Genomic DNA, 14,377 nt, shown 5'->3' with positions numbered 1-14,377 from the left:
AATTAAATTGCGTAAAAAAAATAATTAAATCTCCCATAAATAATAATAATAATAATAATTAAATGAATTTAGTTTTAGTACGAACTAAAACTATGTGCAAAGAAGGATTTTATAAGGAGTGAAATTATAATAAAATTAAATAAGGAGTAAATTTAGAAAATTCCCATTTTATAGGGATAAAAATATATTAAATAATTTTGTCTAAATAAATATATTAAATAATTTTGTCGAAAAAAAAATATTAAATAATAAATATTGAATAATTAAAATGTGTCTGCAAAAAAAAAAAGTCTAAATATAATAAATAAACATTGAAATAAATGTGATCCTGAACCTCGCCACTTCCGCCCACTGTTCATCGTAGACTCCGCTCCTTGTCCCGCCCTGTTCGTTGCTCCGGGAGGACAGATCGATAACCGTCACATCTTTTACTACCGGAAACTGGTTCGTTAACTAGATGCGTTTATTCATTCATTTTCTCTGTTTTGTTACTCTTCTAATTGTATCTAAATCTGATTTTTGGCACTGGAATTTTCTTGTATTTGTGCTCTAATTGTTCAGTTTAATTCTAAATTTGATAAACAGTTTTTGTAAATTGTTCATAACAAGTTCAGAAAATCTAGTTGGAAAATTCTTGTAGATTGATTCAATTGGAATGTCAAAGTTCAAGAAAAAGAAAAATTAATTGAGAATATAATCAATTTTTTTGTAATAGTAAAATAAGATAGATAGGTTTCTAATTAGATGAGTAACTATCGATTTGGTTTTAGAGAAATCAAGAAATGACCTTGTTTGTATGTATGGTAATAGTTCATGACTCATGAGTATATGCTATATCATTGGGATGTTTTGGTTGTTTTGAGCTAGTAAAATACTTAGTTTGTTATGATATATGACTCAACTTCGAAGATATATTTTTTTTTAATCGAATTCAAAAGATACTTTGTTATTTACTAGTGATTATAGTCTAAAAATGCGGGTAATAAATATGGGTATGGCCTACGAGTATTGAAAATGCTATGTTCCATTTGCCAGTATGAAGATAGGTACTATAGTATCCTCCAGACCCTAGCCGTTGTAATTCCGAGTAGCGGAATTATTATTATTATTATTATTATGCAACCAAATTGTGTCTTTGTTGGTGAAAGTTTGGTATTTACCAAAAAAAAAACAAATAAAGTTTGGTAGAATTTCTTATTTCATTAAAACCATACAATAAAAAACCTCTCTCGTTCTACACACGCCCATCTAAAAGCTTCCCTTAACTCTTTGTCCCTTGTCTCCTACCCTACCGTCACCACCGTGAAGCTGTGAGAAGGGAAGTGCAGAGCCTCCGCCATAGTACCTCTTTCTGCTTATTTTGTTTTGGGTGTTTACAGATATTGTTCATTTCATAATTATTATTCTTTTATTTTACAAGATGATTTGGGTGTTTTTGTTGGGTTGTGTTTGTTGCTTCTGCTTAAATAAGTTGATTTTTAACCTTCCTATGGCAAGAGGTTGATATTTCAGTTATTTATGGATTCAATTTAATCAATTAATTTTTCAGTAACTACATCGCTTGAGTGAAAATTGGTCATTTTTCAGGATTTGAAATGAAACTACACATTTCCTTTTAAGAAATTGCTGGAAGAAGTGATAGCACAGCACCGATGAATAGCACTGGAACACTTAAGTCTTCAAGTTCTGAGTTGGATCTTGATCGACCCAACATTGAGGATTACCTCCCTTCAGGAGCAGCCATTCAACAAGAACCTTGTGGCAAGCTTCGCCTGTATGTCTTCTCTCTTCCATATTCTGTTTGTAATTGTTATTTGGATAAATAACATAAGTGGGAAATTATGAAGCAGTATTTTCTTCAATTTACCCTTTTGAAGTATGGAGTTTTGGTTGTGATTTTGGAGTAAACCACCACCAAATCAGTCCCCGACTTTGTAAGACACTCCCAAATAGATCCCTGACTTTTTGAATATTTTAAATAGATCTTTGACTCTGTTAAATTTTACTCAGATTAGTCCTTCAAAGAATATGTTAGAGATTAAATTGAGAATAAATGGATAAACTTAGGGACCAAATTGATAGTAAGTTGTAAAATATAGGGATTTAATTGGTTGTAAAATATAGGGATTTAATTGATAGTCAGTGGTTAAATATAATGACCAACTTAACAATTTAATAGAGTCAGGGACCTTTTTGAAATATTCATAAAGTTAGGGATCTATTTGAGAGTATCCTACAGAGTAGAGAATAATTTGATCGTTTACTCTGTGATTTTGATATTAATAGTTTTCTACACTCTTCTGAATATTTCTTTCAGGCATGACTTGCTCGATATTTCTCCTACTTTATCTGAGGCAGCTGGTGCTATTGTAGATGTAAGCTTTTTCCTTCATCTTTTATTCATTGTTTTACTGTTTTTGTGGTTTTTATGTATCAACAATTATCTTTCATAGAGCCAATTGTAATGACAATATTGTAGAGAGAACTTTATGTCAAACATAATGAATCTCCATCCTTTAAAATTGTACACTTTTGCTGCCAGAAATATCCTAATATCTCGTCTTTTCTGTTTCATTCTCATGTTTTTTTAGGTTATTTATGATAATAAGCAAACATAGACCCGTTTACTTTGTGAAAACATTTGCTACTTTTATTTCTAAAAATTTGTGTTAATTTTACTTTTTAACAAGGAGATACTAGACTCTTGAAGTGAACAATTGTGTGCATTTTTTGGCAACAATGAAAATGCCAAAAAATTGTTTTCATTATTTTCAAAAACGCATAATCTCTAAGTAGCATTTTATCTTCTCTCGATCACAATGGTTCATTTCAAGTCTCGCAACTTCTTATTAACGAGTTAAAATGAACACGTTTTAGAAAATGAAAATAGAAAATGCTTTCACAAAGTAAACAGGACTTTATTATATTTTAAAAGCACAATATCAACAATATATATGTGTCTGTGCACTAGCACATATGTTTGTGCGTATATATGTAAATGGAATCCAGTAGAGTTACTGTCTTGTTTTGTTATAAACTCAAGCTTCTTTTTCCGTCTTGGCTAAGCTTTGATGGTTTACTCACACATTCAGAACTTTTATGTTGGACCAGGACTCATTCACAAGATGTTTCAAGTCAAATCCTCCAGAACCATGGAATTGGAATATTTATTTGTTTCCTTTGTGGTGTTTCGGAGTTTTTCTTCGATATTTGATAATATTCCCTACCAGGTTAGCTTATTTCTGATACTGTGCATCTTACAGCTACTATTAAGTTTGGTTATTGCAGGGTCTGCTTAGCTGATTTCAGATTGTCTTATTAAGCATTAAGATTGACAGTATATTAGGAAAATATTACTTTTAGGATGTAATCTGAACTTTGACTTTTTCCCTATCTAATTCACCGGTTGTATTTGGCTCTATTTGTCTTACTTTGCTGCTTTTCATGTTAATGAGTTCCTTTATTGTCATCTGTTCTGCCAAAATGATGCTATCCTATTTGATCCTGCAGGGCTCTTGTGTTAACAATAGGATGGATTATATTTCTTTCCGCCTTCATTCCAGTGCACCTCCTATTGAAAGGACATGACAAGCTGAGGAGGAATATTGAGGTGCATATTCAACTCATTCTTGATTCATTCCATTTTTTTCCCCCCTATTTTATTGTTATGTTTTTTATCAATACTTGTTTTGTTGTCTCTTTTCTTACACACTACTACTGAAACTACTGCTAATGACCGTTTTAACAGCATAAAATATAAAATGGCCTCATAGAATTTAATTGTTTTTATTTAACTTATATCTATCAGCTGATTAGCTGATATGATACGCTAATTTTGTTTCTTAATAAAAAGATGTATATACTTCAGGTTTATGTCCATATTTTGGTATATCCTTGTGTACTTCTATTTGTGTGCTGTCACGACTTTAAAGTCTTAGCCTCATTTGGTTTTAAGTATCTGTTATCTGGTTTCAATTCATTTTGCCTCACCTTCTGGGGAAAATAGAGCATTCGCCATACATTTTGTTTTCATTTTACCACAAAAAATGAAGTATTTTCGCTTGCAATAAGAATATGAATATCCAATTAAAAGCCAGGTTGGTTGTGGAAAGAGAACATTGTTTAATGGCTGCATTTAAAAATCAAATGGTCAATTAGACTACAGAAGAGTTGGTAGAATCTTGAACAAGGAAACTAGATTTTGCTTAAAGTTTGGTAGACATCATTTAAACATGTCCACTATGTAATAATTTATTTGATTAATGGATGCTGTATGGAGTGTAGTACAAAATACAAGTTATTTTCATATTTCTTGTTAGTCATGCAATGTATTTTTTTTTTTTTTATAAGCATATTTTTTTATAGTCATGCAATGTATTGTGATATTCTATGAATGCTCTCTCTTTTTATCCCTTTGCTGGGTATTAATTTCTTGTTATCAAATTAAATGTATTTCAAAATTGTTAATTTCTTTCAGAGGTCTTTGGTAGAGATGATGTGCGGTTTCTTTGTTGCATCTTGGACTGGGGTTGTCAAGTACCATGGGCCAAGGCCTAGCAGGCGACCAAAACAGGTTTGTCCAACATGTATTAATGTTGTCATATTTTCCTTATTCAGCTAGGATAAATGTAATTGTTCACGAGTTAATCTTTCCCTTCATTTTCTTAACAGGTTTTTGTGGCCAACCACACTTCCATGATTGATTTCATTATCTTAGAACAGATGACCGCTTTTGCTGTTATTATGCAGAAGCATCCTGGATGGGTTGGTAAGCATATAGAGTACGACTTGAATACACAGGACATTTGTTGGTGCTATTGAAGTTAAAAGGTTTTAGATAAATATAGATAGGGATAAGTACTTCAATCATATGCTGTTAGGTGGTCTAAATGGATGTCAGGAATAATAGGGTGGTATATCATGAACAATCATGGATAATTTGAAAAATAGCTTCATGATGTTGGGTTGTTGTCATATTTATCTTCGCTAAACTTATTTATGAATTTTATTTAAATTATATCTATGATGCAGGATTGTTGCAAAGCACCATTCTGGAGAGTGTGGGATGTATCTGGTTCAATCGATCAGAGGCTAAGGATCGAGAAATTGTGGCAAGAAAGTTAGTATAAGTAAAGATACTAGAAAATATATCTCTTTTTCAAAATTCCTCTTTACTTATATGATTCTGCATATTCTAGATTGAGGGACCATGTCCAGGGAACTGACAACAATCCTCTTCTCATATTTCCTGAGGGAACGTGTGTAAATAATCACTATACAGTCATGTTCAAGAAGGTATGTGAATCATTTGCAATTGCAGTCGTCAGTCGATGTAAAATGCAGCAGTTATGTTATCATGTTTATGGAATAGCTTTTTCTTTTTTCTTCTCTGTTATTTTGCACTCATTGATTTCTCTTATTTTCTTGTTCTTATTCTCTTTGTTGAATCCTTGTAACCTTTAATGGCGTTTAGGGTGCATTTGAACTTGGCTGCACAGTTTGCCCAATTGCAATCAAGTACAACAAAATTTTTGTCGATGCTTTTTGGAATAGTCGAAAGTAAGATGTTTCTCATGTTAATTGCTATTTATTTCCAGTGTTTTCAAATATTGGCGATCGCTATGGAGGGTTTTTGGCTTTCCGAATTGACCACACTGATTACTTATTCCACGTACATTGTTTATTGACGTAATAGAGATTCTGCATTTCATGCATTTGCAGGCAATCTTTCACTACACATCTGTTACAGCTAATGACATCTTGGGCTGTTGTTTGTGATGTTTGGTACTTGGAGCCACAAAATCTGAAGCCAGGAGAGACACCCATCGAGTTTGCAGAAAGGTAAATAATCTTGATCCCGAATATAATACAGAGGATTATTATTTGCGTGTTGTCAAGTGTTGAAATTGTGTCTATTTTATTTTAATTATGTAGGGTTCGAGACATAATCTCAACTCGTGCTGGCCTTAAGATGGTTCCTTGGGATGGATATCTGAAGTATTCTCGTCCTAGCCCAAAGCATAGAGAAAGAAAGTAAGTTCAAGTTCCTAATTTTTCTTGAGTGTCCACTGTGCTGTCATATATATTGCCTGCAACATAAATGTTATCATTGAAATTATAATTTTTATGTTGTTTTGGTTTCTTAAAATGTTTTGGGCCTACTTAGTAGTGTGGTTTTCTTATGATTGCAGTATTTGGTCGCAGTTGTTTGCATGAACAAGATTATTTGTTAGTTGTATTAAATGTGTTACTTTAACCACGGGTGTTCATGATACGGATCGACCCGATCAATCCGATATTCCAACTCAACACAAATGTTTGGTTTTTTATTTCCCTGTTTTTTTTAAAAAATTGGGTCGAACCAAAATCAACTCAGCCAAACCCAAAGTGGTTTGGTTTGAGTAACGAGTTTATGCTTTCAAACCTGCAATTCCATGAAGCCGACCCATTGGAAAATTAGATATTTTTGTTCATGTAGTTTAAGCTTTTTATGTGTTGAATTTAGAAATGTTTCACTTTAATTCATGTGCTTAATTTTAAAATTATAGAATTTACTATATTACTAAGTAATAGAATTTTCATGAAATAGCATTTAATTAGATTAATATTTTGGATTAGCTTTTTGTCTTGTTCAATAAAAAAAAGGCTTAATTAGTCTTTTGGTCCCTTAAAGATATTTTAGATTTCACAATGGTCCCTTAAAGAAAAAAAGGTCACGATTGGTCCCTTAAAGACACATCTGTTTCTCAATTGGTCCTTTCCGTCAATTTTTTACAAAAAACGTTAGTTTTAGTAGACTGAATTGTGGATGTCATTAAGTGTAAGTGGTCCACCAAAAACCTTATTAATTTTCAAAATTTTAACCATTGGAATTTTTTGTTATATTTGGAGTTAAAATTTAACAGAAAGGACCAATATGGCAAAAATATATGTCTTTAAGGAACCAATCCGGGCCTTTTTTTTCTTTAAGGGACCAATCCGGACCTTTTTTTCTTTAAGGGACCATTGTAAAACCTAAAATGTCTTTAAGGGACCAATAGACTAATTAAGCCTAAAAAAAAATTAGATTAATATTTTGGAATTTTCAAAATATTTATGTTTTATAACCCAAACCAACCCAATGTGTTGGGTTGATTCTAGTTTGACAGAAAACTGAGTTTGACTCGATCCAAACCAGTGAATTTTGATTGGATCGGATAATGAGTTTGACCTAAACCGACTCAACCCTACACGTGTACACCCTTAACTTGAACCTTTCTGTTTATGTCAAAATATAATGTTAGTGTTTAACAATATTCAATCTCCCTATATTACAAAGAGGATTGGTTAAATACTATAGTAACGTTCAATAAAAATGTTTATGCTGCAATATGCAACTAATGTTGTTTGTTAGAAACTTACATTCTACTCTCATGTGTGTTAGTGTGTTAGTTTTTTAGTTAATTCTTATGTGTCATATTGGTGATTATTGGCTATAACTCATCTGTAGGCAACAGAACTTTGCCGAGTCGGTGCTGCGGCGCTTGGAAGAAAAATGACTTGCACCTTCTGTATATTATTCTTATTTATGCCATTCTCCAACCATCTTTTTCTTTCTTTTCTTTAAAATTGTATGCCACTATTTTTATTTAGGTTCATTTTGCATACATCCAGAAAAAGTTGCACAATAAAATTCTGCAAAGGATGATGTTTTCTTGTACAAATAAACGAATAGGAGTTATGTCAAAAAAAAAAAAAAAACAAATAGGAACTAGATTTTTCATGGATGATTAATATTGATGGGGCTCTGGATCTGAACCTTCATTCAAACATATAGGCAGTAATTTGTTCATTATACATTATTTTTTTTCGTGAATTATTTATTATTACAACATACACCTTGTTACAAACTTAATTTTGTGCATTTTTAGTGAAGTTTAGAGAGTATATTTTAAATATTCATGAAGTGAAGTGAAACAACGAAAATAGAGAGTATACTTTGGCAAAGCATACATTGAACATGGGCAGAAAATATACCCAATTGGACTTGAATTAACATGGACTTGGAGAATTACTATGTTGTAAATTTTTTTGTCCCCCACTAAGCTTCTTGTATGCCACTGGATTTTTAAAAATACTATGTTTGAGTTTTAGATTTAAAATTGTATTTTACACGTTTAAGTTCTAGAACTTGAACTGTTTGTTGAAGTTCTAGAACTTGAGCATTCTATTTTGGATTCTAGAACTTACTAGTTAATTTCAGACCTTTTCAAATTTTTTATCATCATCATCGAAAGGATGTAAGCATTGCATAGAAAATAAAGTTTAAAAATGCAATTAAGTTTAAAAATACAATTAATTGCAACTTAAGATTTACATCTAATTCTTTTTCTAGTTCATTGTTCCAAATTCTTAAAGGAAGATCCCATAACCAAAAAGAAAGATGCATGAACCTTTTCCATGTTCTTGAAAGACCTCTATGAAAGGGACATCTTCTAGAAAGATCTAGAATCCTCTTCAAATATACATTGATAAAGCATGCATTGAACATGTGTTGAAAATATACCTAAATCACTAATTGGACTTGAATTAACATCGGCCTCGTTGGTTATGGAATCCAAAATATACCCTTCAAATATATTCCCTTTCATAGAGGTCTTTCAAGAACATGGAAAAGGTTCATGCATCTTTCTCTTTGGTTATGGGATCTTCCATTGAGAATTTGGAACAATGAAGTAGAAAAAGAATTAGATGTAAATTTTAAGCTGCAATTAATTGTATTTTTAAACTTTATTTTCTACGTGATGCTTACATCCTTATTATCCTTATCCCTTCGACGATGATTAAAAATTTGAAAAACTCCTAAAGTCCCGATGAGGGAAAGTCGAACTAAGATTTTTTAGGAGATTAATCTAAACTTTGAAAACAATGTAAGATACAAGTTTAGAGTATTGTTCCCAGAGTTATAGTCCAGTGCTATGAGTTGAAACGTTGATGCTAACAAATTCTCATTCTTTAACATTTACCTTTTATTAAGAAAAAGTTTGAAGTATTGGTAGTAAATATGTCGTGCAAGATTGCACAAATGTTGAGGGAAAAATGACATGAAACAAATGCTTTAAATTTTGTTACGTGTCATTAGTAGAAGATTGTAGATTAATGTTAATGATTTTTATTTTCATTCTCTTCTTTCGACGGAGCAAGAAGATCTTCCAACACCTTATTATCCAAATACTCAAACTCAATAACTTCCTTATGTTGTGTAGAAGAACTGCTTGCAATGCCACAAGTAGATGATGATATCGACGACGATGATAAAGAAGAAAGATGAAAATAATATTCATCAGGAAAATTAAGAATGGCAAGAGCACCCCGCAAACGAATGGCAGCACAATCATAAGCTCTCGCAGCTTCCTCGGCTGTGTCATATGTTCCTAACCATTGTCTTCCGGTAGGTTTTGTTGGATCCCTAATCTCTGCCCCAAATTTTCCCCATGGCCTTCTTCTAACACCACGGTACTTAACTTCTTCATCTCCCTTCTTATTTGCATCTTCCATTTTCCTTAATTACAAAGATTTGGTTAATTTCTTAATTTGCACTTATTTTGGTAACATTTGAAATGATTATGAATGACATGTATTATTTATATATATAGGTAGCTCATGTCTTGAAATTATGTGTCATGTCTTTTTGTTTTCAATAGATGGATGCATATATTGACTTGATTCATTGATGTGTATAAATTTGATTCTTCGATTTGTGTTTAGGCTTATATGATTTTGAATGAACTAGAATGAAATATGTGGACAGGAAAAATTCACTAGATATTTGGAACTAATTCAACATTAAGTGCTTTTCTAGTCTTTTTCCGCTTAGGTGCGTATGAGGTGATCAAACTTCAATGCGCGTATCAATGATTAGATTAATATTTTTGCTAAAGTTGGAATTCCATAACCAAATTCCAATTTGCTGCGGATTATTGGTATTATCTAATTAAGATATTGATTCAAAAAATTTAGAATTGAGAGCGGGTCTAATTCATCCTTATGAAATTGGCAGTCAAGATTATATATAGTTTATTTATATATATACGTGTCATCTCGCAACTAACGTGAAACTACGTTTAACAAAAATATGAACCGTGGAATAGTATAAGTGGGTCCTTTACCAAAAAAATAAAAAAATTGTGTAAATAGATCTCGCGAGGATAACTCATAAGGACATTGCATATAATATGTAGCGATTAGAATTTGAATGTTACACCCACTTATTCAAAGTGAAATTCTTGTCATAGGGATGGCAATGATGTCCATGGGTGCGGGTTTGATACTACTCAAACTCACACCCGAAATCACCACCCGAACTCAAACCCAAACTCAAAGGTTGTTCGGATGAGAAAATAAAACTCACACCCGTTGGGTTCGGATTTTTCCACCCAAACCCGAAATCCGCAACAAGAGCACGCATAATTAATTACCAGCTTAAACCCGACCCGAATTATATTTGATAAAATGCAAAATGTAGCATATAAAGAGTCACATCGCTTCAAACTCAACCAAATAAATACATTCTTGTACTGTATGGCAATATCAAGCATCTTATATGTGTTATTCCATCTTACACTTATATATACATAACGGTAATTAGGTAATTTAGTATATATTCGGGTGGGTGAATGAGTTTCGGGTGTGACTTTGATACTACCCAAACCCACACCCATATATTCGGGTGTCACCCGAACCCAAACCCAGTCAACACGGGTTTCGTCCGTTGGTTTGGGTTTGGGTTCGGGTGGGTCTATCGGGATTGAGTTTTCCTGTCATGACTAGATAAGGCTCCTTAGCCAAAAAAAAAAAGATATATATTGTACAAGTGGAAAGAAATTTGAGTCATTTAGGTAAATGATTTGGAGTTATATCTCACTCTTGTGTATGAACAACATTCAATTGAGAGGAGAAAACTCATTTTTTGTATCCCATAAATTTCTCAACGGGGATTAATTGTTATTACATATAGTAAAAACATTGAACACACCCCTCATCCTCATGTCTAAAATTGAACATCGAAAAGTGTGATCTAAGTGGCTTGATAATGGTGGCTTGATCAATTAATCTTTGATAGACTTTAAAGTCATTCTACAATTTAGGTCGAATGAAATAAAATCATTCAAGCCACTAGGATTGGTCTAGTGGTGAGGGGTTTAGATAATACGTTATAGGTCCTGGGTTCGATCCACAACTCATTGTAAATAAAAAAATAAAAATGAAACCTTACAAAATTGGCTTGTAGAGCGGGTGATATCTTGAGTTTATAAACTCATTATCACACCTTATTACATCAAATTAGGATCTTAACAACTAATTAGTGATTATGTAATTTCAGCGATAATTTTTTTTTCTCTTAACCTTTTGATCTCTATGAAAAAGGACGGTGGTAATCTAAATTTGACTATGAGATAAGTAAAATTTACTTAAGAATAATTTGAGCGGTCATGATTTATAATTTCTTGTTAAAATTATTAGTAAAGTAACATGAAAATAAAGACAAAAAAATGTAGAGTAACAAAAACCAAATCTACATTCTTTGAGTTTTGAGACCTGCTCAAATTTTAGTGCGTTGCTTAATACTCCCTCTAGTTCTTAATACAAGAGAAATTTTGCTTTTTAGATTCATTAAGTTTATAATGTATTTGGTCTATATTATAGACTAGATACATTATAAACTCGATGAATCTAAAAAATAAATTTTCTCTTATATTAAGTACCGGAGGGAGTACAAATCAACTGCACTTTTGTTTATAAATTCAAGGCTAAATTGCAGTTTTGGTCCCCACGTTTCCTAATTGTGCGATTTTAATCCCCCTAGTTTCAAACGAGCGATTTTAGTCCCCTACTTTTGCCCCATTTTGCATTTCTTGGTTCCTTTGACTATTTTGACCAAAAAAATTGATGACATGGAAATTTGGTGACACATGTCTTAATTTTATTAGACAACCTACAAAAAAATATTTTTAGCAAAAAAAATATTATTGTTTTTTAATTTTAGATTTAGATTAATATTTTAACAAAAAAAATATCATGTGACCTTCCTTGGATTTTTTATTTTTTTTTTTTAAAAAAATATTTTTTGTAGGTTGCCCAATAAAATTAAGACACGTGTCACCAAAATTTCATGTCATCAATTTTTTTGTCAAAATAGTCAAAGGGACCAAGAAATGCAAAATGGGGCAAACGTAGGGGACTAAAATCGCTCGTTTGAAATTAGTGGAACTAAAATTACACAATTAAAAAATATGGGAACCAAAACTGCAATTTAGCCTAAATTCAATAGTCGAACTCACAACAAGACTAAATTTAATAACACTGACCCAAGTCCTTTTAATAAAGTATCAATGATGAACCAAAATAATAATGTGATTTATTTCCAGAAATTTCAATTGCGGCGTCTGTTCAGATTCAGAACAATACGAAAAGAGAACAATGTGATAATTAATGCACATGCAAAATATTGTATACAATGACATCATTATATTATATTTGTCATCTTGTTATTGAATTGTCGCCATCTCACTAAGGGTTTTTTACATATTGGGTTGAATTGATTTTAGATAAATAATTAAAGGGTCATGCTAACCAGTGCCCCTGGGGCACTAGTTAAGGTTACTAAAAGAAGTAACTTTTGCATTGAAAAGAGCATTTTTTATACTTATAAAAAGTAGATTACACAATTTCCAATACATTCATACCTTATTTAGCTCCTTAACCAGTGCCCCAGGGCACTAGTTAGCATTTTCCATAATTAAATATGTTATATGATGCAACCAAATTCAATTGATATGTATTGAGAAAATAATTTCTATTTTTTATGTAAAATTTAAATCAACTCAATTTACAAATAAGTGGTTCGGTTTGAATTCGGTCAACGGGATATTGAATCAGAACTTGAATTAATACACATGTTATGTATTGCAGTACATCATTATGTTGTCATCTTGCCTTCGAATTATAGCAATCCTATTAGAGGTCAATACACTTAAGATTTAAAGGCGTAAATAAAATTTCAATACATGTTATCAAGCATGAGATGATTATCCAAGGAAATGACAATCACGTTCTCTATAAGAATTCAGCATAGTAATAAAATTGTACTATATTCCATGTCTCATTCATGTAGTGGAATTGTCATTCTGCGTGCATATTCATACAAGGTTTGATTTATAAATACACAGATATCTCTAAACCCTGAGGTATGCAATCAGTTCTGCCAGTGTAGATTGGATCGAGTTTAATCAAATAAGTTATCTTATCTAATCAAATTTAATTGATACGGGTGAAAACCATTGATTCAATCGAGTCAAATCCAGTGTGATCTTCAAATCACAGTGTGATCATGATCATGCGGCAATGAAAGAATCTATGGGTTTGCTATAGTGTGTCTACACGGTCCTTTATTGTATGTAATATTTAATTTTAATTTTAATCAATTGTAAAATTTATGATTGAACTAAAATCAAGTAATAGCGTTGAAAGGAATGAAATAAAAACATACCCAAAACAAAAAGAAATCATATGGCATGATACTTTGATTTCCTCCTAATAGTTTTATTAGTTTAGTTGTACTCACTTCGTCCCAAATTTTGGGTTCTTTTACATTTTTAGTTTTGTCCCAAAACTTTGGTCTTTTTAAGAAATCAAGACACAATTAATGATTTTTTACCATTTATACTCTTACAAAAAGTAATATACATCCATTAAATGAACTTAACTTAAGAATCTTTGTTATTTCTTAATCCACGTGCAAGACTCTAAAAAGACTAAAGTTTTGGGACGGATGAAGAATATGATATGAGAGTAGTTACACAGCCGGCCAACTAGTCCCGTCCCGCCTTGCTTTGATGTCAATCCATGTAAATTGTGGTAAGTCGACGCATGCACTACAACAAAATTGCTTTGTAGTATTAGCGCCGGGCACGACGCAGATGCTACTAGCGTCTCTTTTTGAGTCACCTTGTTCCACCAATAACAAAATACATGTTCATGTTCATGTTTATAATTATGGGTCATACAAAGCTGGTCAAGATGGATACAATCATGTCAAAAATAGATGTTTTTAAGTTGAAAAATATCCATTCATTATAATTTAGGTATTATAGTGCTTTTAAGTTGAAAAATCATGTAAACATGAAATCTGAACAACATTTAAGGAATAAGATCATCAACCTCATTACAGTGAATAGAAGATTGAATAGTAATATATATATATAGGGGTTTGCTAACTTACACCTACCTAAAAACATGAAGGTCTAAGTTAGCAAGGTGCACATTTTCACTTTAGACAAAAACACTATTTTTTACTATTTTAATATAGTTTCATGCCAAGGGTAGTTTAGTAAAACTG

The 14,377-nt window shown here is 31.8% G+C and overlaps 2 protein-coding genes across 2 annotated transcripts; one reads left to right on the top strand and one right to left on the bottom strand.

The window, feature by feature from the left end:
• The first annotated feature begins 141 nt into the window (after positions 1 to 141).
• LOC123885046 (glycerol-3-phosphate acyltransferase 9-like) lies at positions 142 to 7,855 on the top strand. The gene is made up of 13 exons (XM_045934268.1): positions 142 to 444; positions 1,588 to 1,774; positions 2,318 to 2,375; positions 3,112 to 3,230; positions 3,511 to 3,610; positions 4,478 to 4,573; positions 4,672 to 4,768; positions 5,032 to 5,119; positions 5,199 to 5,295; positions 5,474 to 5,559; positions 5,722 to 5,841; positions 5,935 to 6,033; positions 7,490 to 7,855. Exons 2-13 carry the CDS (start codon positions 1,653 to 1,655, stop codon positions 7,536 to 7,538), a joined length of 1,131 nt encoding a protein of 376 aa, XP_045790224.1. The 5' UTR covers positions 142 to 444; positions 1,588 to 1,652; the 3' UTR covers positions 7,539 to 7,855.
• A 581-nt stretch (positions 7,856 to 8,436) lies between these two features.
• Positions 8,437 to 10,535, bottom strand: LOC123885045 (ethylene-responsive transcription factor ERF098-like). The gene has a single exon (XM_045934266.1). The coding sequence runs from the start codon at positions 9,535 to 9,537 to the stop codon at positions 9,142 to 9,144; it is 396 nt and encodes a 131-aa protein (XP_045790222.1). The 5' UTR covers positions 9,538 to 10,535; the 3' UTR covers positions 8,437 to 9,141.
• Positions 10,536 to 14,377: the final 3,842 nt, after the last annotated feature.

Source organism: Trifolium pratense, linkage group LG5 (genome assembly GCF_020283565.1).
Source record: "Trifolium pratense cultivar HEN17-A07 linkage group LG5, ARS_RC_1.1, whole genome shotgun sequence".
Classification (NCBI taxonomy): domain Eukaryota; kingdom Viridiplantae; phylum Streptophyta; class Magnoliopsida; order Fabales; family Fabaceae; genus Trifolium; species Trifolium pratense.
This window is presented reverse-complemented; position numbering and strand designations above follow the sequence as displayed.